General features: G+C 39.6%; 1 protein-coding gene across 1 annotated transcript in view; it reads left to right on the top strand.

The window, feature by feature from the left end:
* Positions 1–21,379, top strand: part of ammecr1 (AMMECR nuclear protein 1) — a 66,350-nt gene that overhangs the window by 7,255 nt on the left and 37,716 nt on the right. The window contains exon 2 of the mRNA XM_017701161.2: positions 15,184–15,294. Within this exon, the coding sequence (XP_017556650.1) occupies positions 15,184–15,294 (111 nt within the window). The remainder of the gene's footprint in view (positions 1–15,183; positions 15,295–21,379) is intronic.

Below are 21,379 nucleotides of genomic sequence, written 5' to 3'. Positions count from 1 at the left end.
ACTATAGTACACCAACCATTTTGATCAAGCAGAGCTTTGTTAAATGTTCATTGTCTGCCTGATTTTGCTGAAGTTTATTGTGAACTGAAGTGGAATTTGTGATGTGACAAACAGTAACATTTATTTGCTCTGTGTATCGACATTATATGCATTAAATATATCAGAGGGATGTCGAAGAGTTTGTTGTGTTAGGAGGTTAAATATGACTGTCCCAAGAGCTGCCTGTGCCGCATCAACACAGGGAGGCCAGTCGCTCTGGTCGTTTTCATCTCTTCAGTGCTACCTACTGAATCGGAGCTTATGCTTGTGGAATCCAGGAAGAAGTGCTGCCCAAAGCCTCTGTGATGCAGCCTAATCTTTTGATCCATTTGATGTGGCCACTGTCCCTGGATTTAAGGGTCAGGAGTGAATGCCTGATGCTGGTAAATGTGACTGAAAATCTGTGTACACTGGTGGGTGGGAAAGGGTGGGTAGATTTGCATTCATACTGTATCACCCTTCACTCGATACCACTGAAAACAATAAAGGCATGTATTTGTACTTCAGGCACTTGTTAAAAATTGTCCCTCGCTGACAATTAAAAAAAATAAGCCAAATTGCTGTAAGTGCTGTTTTGCTTGATGAATGTGCCTTTTGTGTGTGAGAGAGTGAATTGAACCCATTATTTAAAGGGGTTTTGTGGTGTTTAGATTCTAGTAATCTTCAAGCATGTGAAAGATGTGAAATGAAAAGAGTGGCTTGGATTGCTCTGGTTCTTGCCAGGCATACAGTAGTTTGCAAAATGTTTGTCCTTTAACGAACAGGAATGACCTTTTAAAAGAAATAAAAAAAAAAAGTGGTCATTGAAAACAATGACGTTTGTGTGAAATGGTGTTGAAAAGAAGCTTCTTAAAGTTTCTTTACAGTACTGGTGCAACCACGGGTCACAAAGCGTACAATGGCCTTTCGCTTCCTATCCAAATCAGTGAACCTACACGTCTTCTGAGTTTTTATATGTAATGTTGATAATGAAGAAATGGTGATTTCTGTACAAAAAAAGTTTTCTTTCAGGACAGTTTTGCCTCAGATAGCCCTGCATGTATCTATGTATGTATGTCTTCTCACTAATGGATTTGAAAAATATGTTTTAGGGCAAAACCTGACCTGTAAACTATTGTAAAACAATCTTTCAGACAGCAGGCAGTGTATTCATAACCATTTAATATATTAACTATGTCTGAGGGAACTTTTGAGGACATGAAGCAAGTCCTTCCTGTCACAACCACCACATCTGACTCAGTAAGTTGGTCTAGAATGGTGTATTTCACATTAAACCCCTCTGAATGACTTGGTTTACATCTTCAGAAGTGAATTGAAAAATTGTTGAATTGTCTCTTGTAAATGCTTGTTTCTATATAACAAGACCTACAAAGGCTATTGAGGGGAAAAAGTTGAGAGGCTAAGTTGTATTATGGTTAAATGCGTATTCAGACTTGAATTTAATCACTTCTGATGTGTAATTTGTGTTGGGTTTTTCAGGTTCACTCTAAAAGGTAGACAGATATCAGTCTAGAGACAGAGTTATGTTTAAAATTGAATACATTCTGTACTTTCAGCCTATAGCTGTTTTATTTGTAAATGCGGTCATCTGCTTTATATCTGAAAGCACCCTCTGAATTTCTGATATCGACCTTGTGCATTAAAGTGCATAGAATTTTCACTCTCTGCAGCGGATGTTAAACATGCTCTCTTGTCCAAATAGCATAAGTTGAAATTAATTCAGTATTAAACAGACATTTCATTATTAATTTGGCCTTTTAAAATTTTTGTAGTGGCCACTCAGATAAGGACATCACATATCTATTGTCTGTTCCTGCTGACCATATAACAGGCCATCTTCTCAATCTGCCTTCCTTTCAGAGTGAAATTCACAGATGCTGGGCATCAGTATTGATACCGAGAATATGCAGAAATAGCAGAAACGTGTAACAGCCAATTAAAATGCCATGCTTGGCTTAGCATCCTGTAAGCGGTGTGATTCGTGCAGAGGTTTCCTGCTGGCCTTACTAACCTAATTTAGTCTGTAGAAACCGTAGATACTTATTCACAGCATTGTGTTTGCAGGTGGAACCCAAAATGGCTTGTTTACAGGCCCAACCCGAGGGCTTTCCCTGGGACTTAACACTGTTGTGACTAATATCCCAGATTCTCTCCAAATCTACTCCCACTCACTTCATCCCTTCTCCTTAGACAGAAGGGGGTTTCAGTGAGGTGGATCAGTATGCTAAGAGTTCCAGCTGGTGGCATCGGTGTTCCTACTAAAGAATTTGATGATTTGCCAGGATGTGATCTGCTGTTGTGTGACTTGCCTACTGTGTGCTAGATTTCCATTCCTGCTGGTGTTATTGTGTACTTTTGTCTTGGATGTGTATTAGAGTAGAGCTGTATTAGACTGAAGCCCATTCTGTGAACTTGTTAGTGTTTGTCTTCATCAGCGTTTTCTTAGAAAAGTGTTTGTGAATACAAAAAAATCACAGTCTGATTTTTAAAGAATTTATTTGCGAATAATGGTGGAAAATAAGTATTTGGTCACCTACAAACAAGCAAGATTTCTGGCTGTAACTTCTTCTTTAAGAGGCTCCTCTGTCCTCCACTCATTACCTGAATTAATGGCACCTGTTTGACCTCGTTATCTGTATAAAAGACACCTGCCCACAACCTCAAACAGTCACACTCTAAACTCCACTATGGTGAAGACCAAAGAGCTGTCGAAGGACACCAGAAACAAGATTGTAGACCTGCACCAGGCTGGAAAGACTGAATCTGCCATAGGCAAGCAGCTTGGTGTGAAGAAATCTACTGTGGGAGCAATAATCAGAAAATGGAAGACCTACAAGACCACTGCTAATCTCCCTCGATCAGGGGCTCCACGCAAGATCTCAGCCCGTAGGGTCAAAATGATCACAAGAACAGTGAGCAGAAATCCCAGAACCACACGGGGGACCTAGTGAATGACCTGCAGAGAGCTGGGACCAACGTTACAAAGGCTACTGTCAGTAACACACTACGCCGCCAGGGACTCGGATCTTGCAGTGCCAGACGTGTCCCCCTGCTTAAGCCAGTACATATCCGGGCACATCTGAAGTTTGCTAGAGAGCATTTGGGAGTATTGGGAGCTGTCATATGGTCAGATGAAACCAAAGTAGAGCTGTTTGGTACAAACACAACTCGTCGTGTTTGGAGGAGCGTGAATGGTAAGTTGCATCCAAAGAACACCATACCAACTGTGAAGGATGGGGGTGCGAACATCAGGCTTTGGGGCTGTTTCTCTGCAAAGGGACCAGGACGACTGGTCTGTGTACATGAAAGAATGAATGGGGCCATGCATTGTGTGATTTTGAGTGCAAACCTCCTTCCATCGGCAAGGGCATTGAAGACGAAACGTGGCTGGGTCTTTCAGCATGACAATGATCCCAGTCACACTGCCAGGGCAACAAAGGAGTGGCTTCGTAAGAAGCATTTCAAGGTCCTGGAGTGGCCTAGCCAGTCTCCAGATCTCAACCCCATAGAAAACCTTTGGAGGGAGTTGAAAGTCCGTGTTGCCCACTGACAGCCCCAAAACATCACTGCTCTAGAGATCTGCATGGAATGTGCCAACCTTGTAAAGACTTACAGAAAATGTTTGACCTCTGTCTTTGCCAACAAAGGATATATAACAAAGTATTGAGATGAACTTTTGTTATTGACCAAATACTTATTTTCCACCATTATTTGCAAATAAATTCTTTAAAAATCAGACGATGTGATTTTCTGAATTTTTTTTCCCCTCGTTTTGTCTCTCATAGTTGAGGTCTACCTATGATGTCAATTACAGGCCTCAATCATCTTTTTAAGTGGGAGAACTTGTACAGTTGGTGACTGACCAAATACCTTTTTCCCCCACTGTATATTTGCTTTACCAAAGGTCAATAATCATTTTATGCATAATGTAATAATTACTCGTGTAATTAGGCTTTAGTCCTGTCCAAATCTGCCATATCAGAAATCTTTTACGGACTGTGAGCTCCTCTGTCAGCACCTTTTACTTGAAATAAAATGAACTGTAAGAATAACTTTTAATTCGTATTAATCCAGTTTGGATTGTTGCGTTGGTAAATATTCCACCGTATTCTTTGGAAAAGGTGTTTTTTTTTTTTTCCCCTTCTCTGAAGTATGGAGGTACCCACAAAGCATTTGCTTGTATTCTCTATAGCCCAAATCAATCCCATAGGTGTTAAGTTCAAGGTTCTGAATGGTAAAATGTGACATTAATAAAAATAATGACTCTTTGTATTTGCTTGAGAATTTACAGCAATGCTTACAAAGGTGCATTGCTTTCCTTTAAGACAGCTTTGTAGATAGTGAAAGTTCAAATAAATGTTTGAGAGCTGCCTGTTATGAACAGCCTTTTTTTTTGGGGTATACAGGCAATGTGGCAGTGAAGTAGCCACTCCCTTCTCTGTCTTATCTCATACAAATCTATCATAAACATTAGATATCCTGTTGTTAAATTACATCATCCCACCTCATGAAACAAAGAAATCTCGTATAAGCAGTGCTATAGATGTAAGAGTGTGCGTGGTGCTGTCTTGACCCAGTCAGCCCAAAAACCACCTTTTGATGCAGCTCTTAATTACTGCTGAGACTCATTTTGTTAGCTAGCCTGTTCACTAGTCTGTGGTACTGTGCCAAATAGCAGTGGTTTCTTGCTCCCTTTTTGAAATCCAGTTGCAGTGCCCTCCCTCACATTGTAGCTGTTTGTACTACAAAGCCTCATTCACTCTTCATGCTGAAACTAAAGTCTGAAGTGGCATGCGGATTCTAATGGTCCTCCCAAAAGGTGGATTTACTGGTCACTCCCATCTGAACCTTTTGCATCCGTCTTCCACTTAAAAGCATTCCATTAAAGTCATTTAACAAGAGTTTTTTTGGAGGAAAAAGAGTATTGATTTACATGCGTGCAGGCCATTTGAAATACAAGGCCCAAGTTAAATTGTTAGCAACATGTTTGACCAACGTAATTGCTCAAGCTTATTTTAAAACCCTGATCCATCGAACACCGGACAGATAACCAGTTCCAAAGTGCTGGACTGCGTCCAAATACTCCCAAGCTCTTTCTACCAGCACCTTTGAGTAATGAAGCCTTTTAGTGAGGAGTGTAGAGCGTGTAATGCTTTTATGTTTACGCAAGGTCAACGAGTGCAAGCGTCTTGAGGTTGTCAGCTGTGATTCATTTGTTTGCCAGACACATGACCTGTGGATGCATTGAGTTTAGAGGTCTGGATTGAAATCTGCCTGTAATTAATGTTTCCATGTGTATACATGACTTTGCAAAAGTCTTAGGCATTGATGCACACTGTTATCTTGGCTGCAAGTGTGGTTTTGTTCTTGTAAATTCACCATATGTCATTAGAATCAGAGGTTGGCGATATGGCAATTCCTTTAAGCATTGTGATATGTTTTTTTTCACGATACATGATGCGTCATGATACTTGTTCAGACATCTGATCAGTTGGAACAGATAGAGCCAGTAATGCTATGTAAAAAAAATAAAAAAGAAATAAAAAATCAGTATTTCACATACGGTGTTGCACTAAATCCAGTTAAGTAGAGCTAGATTAAATCCCAAACCTGTCTTTGCCCCAACGCAACAGCTAAAGAAGCTACTATTAGCTACTAATAGAATACTATTCGACAGACATGATGGGCTGTGTGATGCTTTACAGACTGGTTGGAACAGAACGTTCAGGTTATTCTTGTACTGATCAACCTTCAGAAATGTCAGTCATTAAATTTCACTGAACACTGTTTCAGAAACGCAAATCACTGACTCTGCAGAGCGACGCTGCTTGTTGTGGTAGAAAGTATTGCCAGTGATAAATCACAGGTGATATGATGTTCAGGGCATCCTTGCTTCATGTTTTTACAGACTATATTACAGACGTCATGATATGAGATCTTGCTCCTCCTTGATGTCCCCAGCATCACATGAATTTGCTAAATTTCATAACACGTGCACCTGATTTAATGTAACAAAGTATTTGGAGGCCAAAAGCATCGGATGATAAGTACAATTAATACTGGGCTACCTCAGTGAGAGGTTTGGAAATAGTTCAACGAACACATTGACATACATAAAATCACAACTTATTGTATTCATGTTATTGGTTTTTATTCTAATATCAGTGCTTTTTTCCTGAGCAAATGAAGTGTCTAAAACAGTACTGTCTACTAATGTGTGATGCAGCTGAGCATTTAAGGCCGAAATAACAGGTTCTCTTTAAAACTTTAAAAACATGACTCAAATTGATCCATACTGAAGAACATTAGTATAAGACGAAAGGCAGTCTGTGTGCAGCCATGAGCGCGAGTGCTGATAAGAAGCGCCGACTAATTAATGCACTATCAAATCTCTTAACATCTGTCAGATGTTAATTTGAAGGCAGTACCAATATTGCTGTTTTAATCAGTTATCTGCTAATGTCATCATGGTAATGATATTATCGTACCTCCCGTCATGCATCTCCAAACAAGGCATGAATAACCTTAATGGTTTAGTTATTCCTCTGTCAGTGAATTATGTAGAGGTCACTGGATAATTTTGCTTAGTGGCTGCTGAGGCTGAAGACTAGCCTTGTTCACTCCAGGGTAGTTTAAACTTGAAGGTGTTTGAGGGAGTTAATTGTCTTGTTTGAACTGCTTCAAGGCACAAACGTGGTCATCTTCAGTGTTTTAACCTCCACCACTTGTGACCCGTTTTATCATCATCTGGTTTTATGCTGGGAATGTATTCTGTGTACAGTTGTATGCGCGCGACAAAGTCCACAAATAAGTTCCTTTAGCGGGAACAAGCTGCAGTGTGGCTTTTGTGTTCTAATTTTAGACAAGTGTTTACAGAATTGAAATTACTGTTATATATTTTGCGATATATTGAAATATTTTATTGTGTAAAGTAACTTTTGCACAGACCACATTTAATGTTTATCCCCAATATGTTAAATTCAGCGAAACATCTGAACAGTAACTGTGCATTAAAATGTGCAGAAGTGTGTTCGCTGTAGAGGATGTGTTCACTTTTTTTCGATTAGAAAATAAACAAAACATGTCATCTGAACCCCAAACATTTATATACGACTGTATTATTCATATTAATGTGAATGTTTCCATGTTTTTCTAGTAGGGATTTATGCACATACCAGTAACTAATCTTTCGTGGTGCTAACATTTGACTATTGAAATCACTATTTGGGGATTTCTGACATTTCATCATAAGAAAATTTAGAGGCTGACTATTCAGTAGAAGGCCAATTTAATGGTATTGAAAAATGTGACAGTTTGCTTGTGTTTGTGCCTTAATAGGGAATTTCTTCAATTTATTTTTTTTATTTTTTTTCCCCAAAATCTCAGCATAATTTGTTGAGTATAGTTTACTGTACAGTGGTGGTGATCGGAGCTAGGAGTCACCATGTCTACAAAGCAAAAGTAGCTCTTTTATTTTCTACCCAAAATGACTAAGGAACCTACACGCGACCTCTTAATATTTATATGTAATGTTGATGATAGTAAATTGGGCCTTCTTAAAACTCAGGTAAAATGTTGTGACGAAAGGCAGTGTATTCATAACCAAGTAAGCAATTTGCAGTACATTTTTACTTAAGTTTTTTCTTGCTTGACATTTTGTTTACTTGCTTTTGTTTGTTTGCTGCTTGTTAATTTATGTTGGTGCTGAATGTTTTGCTTTACAGGCCATTTGAAAGCTGTGCATGGCTTGAAGAGTCAAATTAGAAAAATGCATTAAAGCTAAACAGTATTGTCTGAAATGGTGCTTTAAATTCAGTAGTGTCTAGTTGAATTTTGTGGCATGTTTTCAGACCACATCACTTGTCTTAAAATATTAACTCCACACACGCAGCCTCAAAAAGAAGGTCGGTCTCTATTTTTAGGTCTCAAATGCAAAATCAGCATAATGACAAATGTAGGTAGATAATTTGTTTACATCCTTGGTTGCGTCCTTCACCAAGTTTGGACTCTTTCAGCACGATCACCAGATTCACCCACCCAGGGAAGGGGTCTGAAGCACAACCAACGTTACGAAACATTCTTTCACACGTTGCACACTATTACACATTCCTGGCAGAGAGGCCTCCAAACCCCCATGTCTTATGTTGTTGTTATTATTAAGAGCTGGTAAGTCGTTTCTGAATTTTGGCGACCCCACTGGTAGTGATACTGAAGTTTAGTTATGTGACCCTTATTAGTCCTGCAATGGGGAAATTTCTCCTCCGCATTTATCCCATCTGCGCAGTGAAACACCCACATACACATTAAGGATAGCCACACAGTAGGGGGCAGTGAGCACACTTGCCAAGAGCAGTGGGCAGCCCCTATCCACAGCAACCAGGTAGCAGTTGGGGTTAGGTGTCTTGCTTGAAAGGTACTTCAGTCATGGCCCCTCCGGTCATAAGGCTGGTTCCCCAACCTCCAGCCCATGACTGCCCCCAGTTATTGCATTTGAAGATCTTTCCAAGCTCGTTCATCCTTCTTCTTCCGACTGCAAGTCTGTGTTGTATTTCTTGAGTGCTGGATCCTCTGTTGTTAATAATTGCCGCAAGTAGGCAAAAGCTGTCCACTATTTCCACATGTTTGCCATGAGTAGTAAAGTTAGCAGTCTTTCCTGTCACTGAAAAAACTGAATTCCACTTCTGTGTAAATAGTTCATACAATTACATTTGTGTTTTAAAAACAGTTCTCAATCACACTGATAATTGAATTTGGTGAAATTTGAATCGTCTTCTGAAGAATTGTAATTGAATCAGATATTTAAACCCTGAATATGCAGGGCTCTAAGAATAGTTGTTTTTTTATTTTGGAGTTTCCGAGCCAGAGATTTAGAATTTAGGTGTGTGGTTTGAAAAGCATTAGTAAGTATCTGTTAAAGGATGCGGAAACATTTCCTTTTTTAACTTTACTTGCCATTTGATATTTTTTGGAGTCTCTAAGTGGATTAAAATTGAATATACTTGACAGAGCTGTCAGCAGAAGGCAAGTCCTGCAGCATTGCAAATGCAACTTTCCGTCATCTTCAGCTGTTGGGAAACCACCTTTTTTCGTATAACTGGTTGTCCTGACTACTGCAGTGTTGATTTTTGTCTGGCTCAGTTTTAAATGGGTGAGGGTTTTTATTTTTGCCCTCATCCCTGGGTGTAACCCCAGTAGAGCAGTGATAGATGGTCTTAGTTATTACCAGTGAGGACATTTCTGATGCATGTATGGGATGTGGAAACCTCAGGCTTGGCCGCGCCAGTTTCTTGGGGGTTGGAGGGAAGTCGGACCATGGAATGCAGGGAAGGGAAAGTAAGAATGCAGGGCAGTGCACGTGACCTGGGATGTCGCGAAATCTGGCAAGCTCCCCGTGGGATTAGAGTTAAGAATGGGCACACACACCCGTACGGGGCTTCTGCCAACAGAGATGGAGGGAGGGAGCGGCAGATAGAGGGATGGAAGGCAATCCCTGCCTTGGGTTAGACAGAGTCCTCCACTGTGATTGGCAAACACCCTTCCCTGTGGGTGCAGTGTGCCCTGCCTTTGCGCTGAGCTAATCTTTATGGCGTCCTGCAGAGCGGAGAGTGCTTACTCCTCTGGGAGTAATTAACATCACACTAAGGCTGAGGAAGCTTCCTCAATGTCATGCCACATGGCGCAAGCACCGAATCGCAGATACTGGGGTTATTAACGGGGATCCCCTGTACACCCCAACACCCCTGTTTTATTTTTTTATCTTTATTTTATTCTTGACTTATTTTAGGGCTGTAATGATTACTTATATTACTTCCTCAAAATAGTTAATGTTTTGTTGTTTTCTTTGGACCACCGTATGTTTTCATATTTTTAATATAGTCTTTTGAAGCTCTCGTTTGGCCTTTTTAAGGCATATAAGCTACTTCATTTTTTTCCCTTCTCCAGCTGCTTAAAACGTCTGTGGCCGTAATTAATTTTTACATCACCGTTTTTCAGACTACGTCGTGCAATAAATATGTATGAGATGTAAAAGAACTCCGTTCTGACTGGCTGCCCTATATATAGATATACTCAGAGGGTTTGCGTGAACCTGAACATGAAAGTTACGTGAAAGACAGGGTGAACGTTAAAACAGTGAATGAGGTCAGGGTGAACTACTGTGGATGGCCCAATTAGGAAAGTGCATTAATGGCACTGTTTTAAAAAAATTTTTTTTTTTTTTAAATTATTTTTATTATTCAGTTTATTCTCAAGGTGTACGTTGAACATCCTTTGCTTTTGCCCTTGTTTCCAAGTGGATCTATAGCTTTGCTGCTTCTAATGGTCTCTGAAGCTGTTGTTCTTTCCATTTGCCAAGGGCTTGCTGTGTGAGATTAGAAACTATTAATCTTACAGAGGGCACTGGGCCCCTCGCCCCTTTTTAACACCAGAGTTCGAATGAGAACTGCGTGAGTTATGCTGATGGAGCAGCTTGCGAAAAGTCCTGTCACCCATTTTACACATGGAGGCATCTGCCACTTCACCGAGCTCTCCTCCCAATCCCAGTGCATTTCATCTCCGTCTCCTGCCTTTCTCTTATCCCACTCAGTCCTTCAGTACCTCTTCAGTCTCTCCTGCCCTTTCCACCCTGGTTGCTGTTTGACTGAGTGGAGGTCAGTAGAAGCTCGTGAATAAACTAGCAAAGTGCGCCGTAAAGCAGGATGGCAGATTAAATGTGTAGACTGATTGTTTTTAGTCCTAAGTGGATGTGACACGGGCCCCCAAGACGTGGATGATGAAAAAGATTGACTCTATACAATGTAATGTCTGTTCTTTCTCTCTGTCTGTCTGTTCTTCTCTCTCTACACGTCAACCCCTCCATCGTGCTTTGTTAAATATGTATGAACCACAGGACAAGGGCAAGACAGAGGCGTAGCTGCTAATAATAGACGCATTTGCTTTCTCTGAATCCTCCAAAACGTCTGTCTCAGAACTGAAGGCTCGAAGATGTTCGCTTTCGCATTCATGATTTATTCTTAACAGAACAGACTGTATACTAGTAAATTATTAATCCATTTTTTGGCTACAGCCCGAGACCTCGCTTTAGAAATGAATGGCTGTTTGTTAATCATCATGCTGGTCATAGATATCTCCTTAGTGTCACTGCATGAGTTCTTCTAGTGTGTTTGTGAGAAAGATGATGCGACAGACTAATGGATGTTCAGTGCAGAGGATGAAGAATCTGTTGAATCTGTTGCTCTCAGGTTAGTTTTCCATCACCGCTTCAGGCTTCATCATGGAAGAATGAGAACTGTCGTTTCTGAGATGTACGTAGATCCAGTGAGGAGAAAAATTATGGGAATGGGCTTGGTGGGTGGAGGTATTCTAGTCTTCTACTAAGGCCTATACATGAGCCTACATAGGCAGATAGTATTGATGTTATGTCCATGTCTTCCACTGTTGATGCATGCACATTTATAAAATTGAAGAAACTGGAACTAGATCTACCTGGATTAGCAGCACAGAGAATGTAATTATTTCTTTTATTTGTAGTGAATTAAAAATGCATTCAAGTGAGTAAAATGCAGATATAACTCTGCATTATTCTGCTTTTGTTTAGTAGGAATATGTACATGATCAAATGCTGATTTAAAATGTGTCATGGAGCTGCCTTCTCGATGTTAAGTTGCATTTTTAAAGCTCTTTTTTTTTTTGTAAAATTGAAAGCAGCATTGGGGAATCAGGAGGGGAAAAAACACACTACAGTTGGTGAGCGTGCGCTGAGTAACTCCTTTTGAAGTCCGGTAACAGGTTGGATGTTGTGGGAGTTTTTGGACCACATCATTCCTCTTTGCGCATTTTCATCATGTGCATAGAAGGTCTGGCTTTGTGTTTAGGTCTCAAATGCAGACTGAACATCATAGTGATGAAGATGTGATGACAATAGTAGATAAGTCGCTTACATCCAAACAGTACCTGTTCTTCAGCAAGTTTTGGCTTAGTTCTCAGTGGATTCTCTTTCAACGCGCTCACAATCATTCATCTGATCGGGGTCCGAAGCACAACCAGCATAACAATGTTTTTCTGCCTGTTACATGCAGTTACTCATTTCCAAGAGAGTACTCAAAGTCCCCAAATCTTACGTAGTGCAACTTTAAGCAAGTATCTCAAGCTCCCTAGTACATATGGTAAATATGTCTGTCTTCATGTAGACTACATTTGTTTTAAACACCGCTGTCATAGAATTTATTCATTATATTATGCATTATAAGAGTTCACTTCCCACTTGGACAAGCACACCATGCTTATACCAGGAAGAGTCCTTGGGCAAGACTCCTAGTGCTGCATTGACCCATATCTGTAGCATTAATTGTAAGTTGCTGTGTGTAAGAGCATTTTCAAAATGCATAAATGTAGCCCAGCTCACTTCTCTTTGTACACCAGAGGCTATATTTATTTTTGTGACTTTACTAGATAGGCAGGTGAAGTAAAGCTTCACCAGCTCAAAATAAGTGTGACACATTTGTTGTTACAAATGCGTAATTGCTGATTGATCATAATCAAATCTTTTAGTCATGTCTCACATAGCAACTAAGCTGTGAGAAACAACTGGAGATGGATTGGTTGTTGGACGAGGCAGGACAGAGGTAAAAAGATCAGTATAGGCGGAGTTTGCATTGTCTGCCAAGAGAAAATGATATGGCAGCAACAGAGCCAAACAGAGTCTTAGTGTCATGCTAGTGATCAAGACCGCGCAGCCAGTGATGCAGAAATGTATCTCGGCTCTACCAGAAATGCTTACTTCAAATTTTTAAGCAACGTGGAACTGATTCAAGTTGTGGATCCATAGCAGTTAGCTTTAATCTTAACATTAATCTGAATATCCAGCCTATAAAGTTTAGCCCCACCTATTAACACTGAAGTTATTAGAAGTTTTTCTGTCTGCTTTGTAAAAAAGCCACAATACAGGACAACCAATCAAACCAGAGGCTAGTGGCATATATCAGTCTTTTAAAGCACAATAACACTGAGCAATGAGTAAAAAAATAAATCAAGTCCAGGACTTTCTCTCTACAACAGAGTTAGTAGTGCGAATTGGAGGCTATGAATGTCCTATATGGACTGAGTGACTTGTTTGCTGTCTGGGATCGACACAGCATATTAAATGCTTAAATTCCTTCTCCACTATGTTTACTTGACTAGAAAAGATACTGTACAGCGTTTTGTGCGTGCTAGACTTTCAAATAAATGTCTAGCTTCACAGAATCGTGTGGAGCAAAGCAAAACTGCGCTTTTTTTGTTGTGTTTATAAGCAAAAACACTTTAGCATACAAGCTTAAACTGTTAGAACTGGTCAACAGATAAACAAATATTCCTCACTCTGCCCTCTAAACTTGTTAGAACACATAGTTAGAAGTTAGAACCTTTTGTGTTTCTGTAAGATCCATAGATGTTTATTGCTTTCTTGTATTTACATTTACTTGCCTCACTTTGTTTTTTTGTTGTAATAGGATTGTAAAATAATTTTTTGCCATGACTGGAAAGTGATTGCAGGCAGCTTAAATAATTGCTCCCGTCCCAAATAATTGCATAATTGCAATTAGACAATTATGTAATAAGAGTGACAAGCCAAGCAGCTGCTGTTTTTTCACCGCGAGGCTGAACTTGGCTTTGTATTCTGCAGCTTCTTATTCCAATTATCAGTTTCACTTTAACATAGTAACATGTAACTGCTGCTCCATTTCAGTCGTCCCTAATAAATGTTGCGCTGAAGCAGAAGTATGAAGGCAATAACATGCTTCCTGCTAATATAATGTTTTGAGTAAGGAGGAAAAATACTATGCTGGAACTACGAAAACCATTCCCAGGATCACAGGTTTTATAGCATGAAACCTATTGTATTCCCAACTGGTAACTATTTAACAGCATGTGTTGTCTTGTTAGCCCAATGTTGAAGAAATAAATAATAAAAACCTGTCTACCACCTAGGACCTTCTTTTTGGGTCCTGAATGGTTAATATGTGAGCCGTTTTTCTTTTTCAGTCATTGCTTTAAGTCATGAGCTGTTTAAATAGGCAGGTTTTTTCCAAGAACGAATTGTCAGAGTTTGTTGTGTAGTCTTCCAACAGGCTTTTATTTTGGCCAAGGCTTCCTTTTGTGTTTGTTGTGTGTTCGGAGACGGTTCCATTTCAGTTTGGCATGTTTGTCTGGGTTCAGTTTCAGCCAAGGAGCCAAAATGCAATCCCGGTTTCCTTTTCACCTGCCGAGTTTCTTTTCTGAGTTTGCAGCTAATGACGTGAATTCTTCAAATTAATCTAATCTGTCTCCTGAATCACCTAAATTGAAAACAGATTGAACCAAACACTGAGCTATAGTCGAACCAATCACGCTGTATGGCTGCTTTCTCTCCAGAGCATCTTGACCTGCTCAGCATGCGTCATCTGTTCTGGGCTAGATTTTGTCCTGGTCCTGCATGTCATCATTTGGAAAGGTGCAAAGCCATGGTTTTATTCATGTTGGATGGGGGATGGTTGGACCACATGGCTTTTAGATGATTAATTGGGCTGGCTTTTCTCGGTGATGGGCTTTAAGCATATTACATTCACTCTCATAATGTCCACCTTTAGCTCTAGTCACTTCATTATGCTGTAGTCTTGCTGCGTTAGCATGCACTGAGCTGTTCTTTGACGTTGGGGAGACAAAAAAAAAAACCTTCCACCCTACTTGAGTACTTTGAGAGATGTGTTTGCCGCCCTCCTTGAGTACATACTGTACTGTCACCACTGCTGCGGTCACTGCCGGAATCGATTTGAGCTCCATTTGGTCATTCAAGCTCAAAATGTGTGTAGTCATCTGTGTCCACACCATCATAAGCAGATGCTGTGTGACTGGTGGTGCTGTATTTTCTTTCTTTTTTGGGGGCCTGTGTTATTCTTCATGGTGAATCATCAGTAATGACAAACCACTAATGTGTCTAATGGCTTGATCTGTTGGAGCAGTCCTTTGGGCATAAAGAGATTATGATTATTCCAGAAATGACATCGAACATGACATGAATGACAAGTTCAGGCTTGACAGATGTGTAAATAGTGAAGTGAGCTTTTTTTTTTTTTTACATTTTTTTTTCTTTCCATACCGTGATATTTTTTTTTCTCCCTTTTTCAACAGCCCACTGTTTGTCACTTGGAAAATAGGCCGGGACAAGCGGTTGAGGGGTTGTATAGGTACATTTTCTGCCATGAACCTGCACTCAGGACTCAGGGAGTACACCCTTACCAGGTAAGCTTCTCTCTTTACTAATTCAACTGCCATTGTGGCCTCACCCACTGTTAACGGAAACTACCTATTGCTTTAATTTTTGAATGTTCTACTAAATATTTAAATGCTCCCCATGTGTAAAAAGAGCTCAAAGTCTTGGGTTTCATTGTGAGGGTAGAATACAAAGCATTGTGGGGAAGTGAACCCATTGCATAACACTTAACTGTTAATGTAGCACTTTGTTTTAGACATAATAACCAAAACCTTGACAGGTTCAAGCTTTTTCAAAATCGCTGTGTAGATTCACATGCTTGTCTAATTCAAGGTTAAAGTCGTGTTCTTTTTTAAGTAATTGGTGCCTTTATTTATTCTTTAATCATTTATTTACATTTCTAAAAAGACTAGAGGAAATGCTCGGTGCTGTTTGTATGTTTGTGGTTTAATATTCTTGGCTCATCATGTTGAAATCATGAAATCCTTGCTTTCCAGCTTTAAAACTAGCATTATCCATAGTGTAGTTTAGATTCTAAAACTGCTAACTAGGAATAAAGAAATAACCAATTGTTAATTAATGGAATAATTAGTAGTTTTTCTAAAATAGAATAGAATTTAATATAATATGCTGCTGTACAATTTGATGCAGTACGATATACGGTGCAGTGTGATACAGTCTGATACGATAAGTTACGCTACGACACAATTTGATATGATACGATATTATACACTATGATAAAGTCTGATACAATTTATATGATGTATTTTACCACAATACGGTTCGATAGTGAGTACAATGCGCTGCGATACAACCTGATACAATGTAATACTACACAATATTCTGCAGTACACTCTGATACAAATATGTGCTGCGATATAGTCAGAAAAATGATCAACTCTGCAATACAGTCTGATTGTTATTACGTGCATTGTCAGGGCCTTAAGCAGCTTTTGGTGAAGACTAGCTCTTGCCTCCCCAGATTATTGTAAAGCCTGACATTGCATCTTTAAGAACCGCTGGCCATGCAGCATGTTTGAAAGGCTGAGTGCACTCTGAGGATAGTACTCCACTTGTGGCATGACCATGTAGATGCCTGACTGCATGATTTTGTCCCTGAAGGCCTCTGCATGCTTCTTCAGGACCAGTGATGCACACACATTCAGATCAATAGGCTTAAGAAGGATCCTAGGCCTGTTGGCAGCTGCTGGGATGTTTTCTGTGTTTGCTCATGTCTTCTCATTTTTTTATAAGACATTTTGTTCACGTTTTGTTGCTTTGCGTTTGAGAGCTCGGCTGAACGAAGCTGTGTTTAGACAGGCAGTTTGTTTTCTGTTTATCTGGATCTTATACGATTCTAAGCATGTCCGTCCTTTTTTCCTCTGGTTTTCAAATAAAGGCAGACAAAGCAAATCTGACTCGAACATTGCAGTTTGATCTCCAAATGTAGCCAAAGAGCTCTTGGTGGTTGAAGATATTTCCTTTCACCTCTATCCTTGAGCAGACCTGTCATAGTTGTAGCCCTGCTATGCTCATACTAAGCTCCCATCTGTGGAGCCCAAGCTGCATCCTCTCTTCAGCATGCTCCACAGCAGACACCTGGGCTTGAGCTCAACTCCGCTAGCGCTCCCTGCCAACTCTCTGCTTCCCAACCTTTCCATTAACTTGGAAGCAATTCATATCATCTATAACGATGTTGTTACCCTTTTGAGTCATTCAGTTTGGCTTATGAATTGAAATTGATAATCAGGCAATATTTTAGCGCTGCTGTTTTGTTTTGATCGAGTGACAGAATGTGGACGACAGGCTGCTTTTCCAGCAAAGCAGTGTTTTAAAGATGCTTAATGAACGATCTGATTCTTGTTCTAGGTATGGCTTCTTATATTTCTTGTAGGAGTTGGTAACAGAGGTTTATCTGTTATTGGTATGATATTTTTTATCTAACAAATAAATAATAAAATAGTTTAAATTGATCTGTTTATGTATAATTCACCTCTAAATAAATGGCCTGATGGAAGCTCAGCAGTAATTTTTCAAAATGATGGCATAATCAATAGACTGCCCCATTTGGGAAACGTAGTCAAAAGCACAGCTGAAGGAACCAACTCACTGAAATAGATTGCAGTTGATGTTATTGATGCTGTTGCCATTGATGTTACTTTGAGAATTTGAGTTTCTTTTTATAGACTTACTGTACTGTTGCTTTTGGTGTTCTCGGTCACATCATTTGTTTCCCCCCTTCCACCGAAAGAATGTATTGGCATTCCTTGGACTTTGCCTGTAGTCACTAAGACCACATATTGGTTATCTACAGACTGATGAGGCTAATAGCTTATAGCCTACGGCTTAGTACTTGAAAGAGACTCACTGGAGTGTGTAAAGTTTGTACCAGGGAGGCCCAAGTTGAACCAGGCATATTTTAACTGATTGGCATTTGCTATATTAAAGGAGAATTCCAGAGATTTTCATTGTGTTCCTCTGTTAACCGTTCAGATTTAAAAAAAAAAAAAATTAGACCACTCTGAATGGCTTTGTTTGCATCTTAACTATTTAATAAAGCAGAAATTTTGAAAAATCTGTGGAGTTCCTTCAAGTCTGATCCGCCTTTTTAGATATATTTCTGTATATAGATGTGCCACGAATGAGCTTATCCACAACTTGCATCTGAAATGTAAAAAAATCTGCTCTGTGGAGCTACAGTATCAGTAGCAGTCACTTGAAGTAAAGCTCAACAGTTTGGGAAATGTTTATGGAATTTTATTGACTAATGTTGTAAATGTAGTTTAAATTCTGATTAATTGTGGAGTTGAGCTCCAATTAATTTTTTTTTTATTGGGCCGTTAAGGCCAACACATCCATTTTTTTCAGGCTTGAGGCTTTAATGCTGAACATGCTAGTTAGTTGTGGTTGTGATGAGACCGCTCATGGGTGTTTGCTTGCCTCTGTTATTAGGTTAAATGTCCCCAACTTAACCTAAAGGTAGCTTGGTTGCTAACATGCACTGTAATAAATTTGCTGCTCTTGCAGTTTGAAAATTGCACTCTTTCAGGATTTCAGATTTCATTATAAACACAATTAATCTTTCATCCCCAGCTTGAAGCACTTACTCAGTGTAAGTCACTTACTCAGTTTTCACTCTCGAATAGACTGAGGTAAAAACAAATGTCCCGAAAGCATTCTGCATTATCTTTACAATCACACTAACATGAGATGACTATTATTTGTGAAAATAGGAAAATCATGTTTTTGCTGATACTCTTTGATTTAGAGGGAAATTCCACAGATTTTTTTTATTGTCTGTATTATTTTGTATAATGGTTGATGTAAATAAAATAATTCAGAGTATTTTTATGTGAAATTCTAGAGAAACTTATAAACCAGGGGTCACAATGTCCACAACACAAAGCCATTTTATATAATGTCCAAAATAACCAATGAACCTGCACATCTTCTGAGTTTTTATAAGTAATGTTCGTAATGGTTCAATTTGAAAACAAGTTTTCTGTAGTGACTGTTGCCTTACAATGCTCTGCATGTAGCTTTGGATGTACTAAAGAACATTTTCAACCAAAAGCATATCATGAAATTCATGACTGTTTTGTATAAGAACTTTCTGAGAGGTCACTTTTAGAGGCATTATACGCTTCAGACATCTGGTTCCTGTCGCTACCGCTGTGAAAAATTCTGACTCTTAAGTTTTTCCAGAACAGCACATTTCGCATCAAAGCACTCTGAATGACTTTTTACTTTCTTAATGATTTTACTATGCAGAGTTTTAGAAAAATCTTTGCAATTCCTGATGTGATCGGAGTGGGGAAAAAGCCGGGACGTCTTTAGTTTGAACTTATTCTCTTAGGCAGCAGCACAGATATAAGTGTATTCGTGAAATAAAAAGAATCAAAGGCTGAATTTCTCGTTAGATTATTTAACTGCACCCCTTATGAAGTAGAAAGATTTTTGTTATCTTTTTGGTTTTTAATGAGAAATGACAATCTCCTTCGCACTGACTTTCTCTCCGATATGAAATCGGTCAGCCACGCTTAGCATGTCCCAGGCCCTCGCAGCTAACAGAGGGTAAGAGAGAAAGGGAGCGAGAGAGCGAGCAAGAGAAAAGCTCAGTGGTAGCAGGAGGCCCTTTTCTGTTCTTCGCACTGTCTGCTCAAGCTCCCTCAGAGCCTGGCCTGTCATATCGTCTGGTGCGCAAAGGCAAAATGAAAGGGGGATGACGCGACTCACAGGAGAGAGAGAATAGACTCCTGCCAGGCTCGGGGCCTTGAAGTTAGATCTGCTAACGTGTTGCAGAGGGTTCGCTTATTACCAGCATCATCTGTTTTTGCTTTGCCCTCTGCTGATTGTACTGTTGATACTTTTCAGGGAGCCACTGGTCATGTGAGAAAACTGCCATCTCTTCTGGGGCAGGCGGCAAGCCAGGTGGTAGGGAAAAAGAGTACTGTTAATGGGGGGAGGGCTTGAGAAACAGACTTGCTGCTCTTGCACATGGACATCTGGAAAAGCGTTTTCCATTGGCTGCAAGTTTAAGCTCTTGCAGGAATCCTATTGGCTGATGCTGTTGCTAGGATGATTCCACTCTAGGCGCTATAGGGTAGGTCATGGACCAAAACAGTCTAAAAACATCAAGCTTTTTGCGCTGTCAGGGACATGTAGTTCATAGAGGTCATAGTTTGATTACAGAAATGTTTTAACGTGCTGGTTAAATTAAAACTTTGAGCACATCTGACAGTGTTGACTTGGTTTTCTTTCATTTTTTTTATATAAATTAATCCTCAAGGGGACATGGGCCTTAAATAGTTTACTTTTTTTTTTTTCTTTCTTCACTGGGGTTCTGTACTGATTTGGACAATCCTTGTTCTTCCAACATGCACTCTGGTCAATGTATGTGGACACCCCTCATCATGTATTTTTATGCGTTTTAGCCACATGGGTTAGGAATAATATGTCCAACAGGCTCGTCTATTGATGGTCAGTTGTCCACAAACCTTTGTCTATGTTGTGTATTTTGGTGTAGTTTGTAGTCTGGCACCATAAACTCATTAATTAAACAATTTTTAAAACTCTGAATGGGGGGGGTCTCATTTTAAACCTGCGCTCTCAGGCTTTTCACCAGCCGAGAGAATTTCAGATGCACGCTGTCTGGAGTACTTTGTTTTGTTTCCACAGTCCATTGCATTCCATCTGCCACGTTGGGTCATGGGTAATGTCCAGGAATGCCACAATCTTAACAGGATGCATTTTGAGGCCAAGACTTCTAGCTAGCTATTAAAAGCCTTGACAGAGATTCAGCTGCATTGAATCTTGTTTTTTGAGCAGTTGTTGTTGTTGTTTTTTTTTTTTTCTTTTCAGAAAACTCTGTGGATATTAGCCTATGGGCCTTTTCTGTTGGATATATGCCCAAATTTTCCACTGACCACATATTTTTCAGCTTTGATGTAGGAAAGGATTAGGAGCCACATAGCTGGATGCAGCCATTGTAACAACAGACATTGTCTTCTTATTATCCACTTTATGATTAAGGAGGAGGGAGACTGGGCTAGTTCAAATATTTGATGCTAATCTGCGAAGGGTCTTCCTGCCCTTTGGCTCTAAGTTTAATAACACTGCGTCCCAGTTTATTTAATTAACGAGCGTCTCTTTGTGTGTCTGTCAGTTCGTATCTTGTGTGTGCAGTTAGTTTGTATGCATGTAGCTCCACTTGTGTTTTCAGAGACAGCACTACAGGATTTGTAGTTGAGTTTTCCTGCTCTGACAATGCCAGCTTGATACTACATGCTGTATCCTCAGTTACCCCAATAATCACACATTGACAGCAAAAATCAATATCCTATGTCCCTCAAATACAGCCAGCTTGAATATGTTGTTATTACAGCCACTAAATCTGTGCTGAAGTGTGATTCTTGTTTTTTCATTATTTTTTATTTTATTTTTTTTTTGCGTGGAAAATAGTAATTTATTTCTACATTTCTAACCTGTCTTTATTTAGCTGTTTGTTTTACTTTATCTTTAAGACTGATGTATGTAAATGACCTCTGTACTGATTGGCTGCCCTGTATTGTGCCTCACTCAAAAAGCAGTTGAAACAAAGTTGAAATACTTCTT

The sequence above is a fragment of the Pygocentrus nattereri genome, chromosome 16 (genome assembly GCF_015220715.1).
Source record: "Pygocentrus nattereri isolate fPygNat1 chromosome 16, fPygNat1.pri, whole genome shotgun sequence".
In the NCBI taxonomy this organism is placed as follows: Eukaryota; Metazoa; Chordata; class Actinopteri; order Characiformes; family Serrasalmidae; genus Pygocentrus; species Pygocentrus nattereri.
This window is presented reverse-complemented; position numbering and strand designations above follow the sequence as displayed.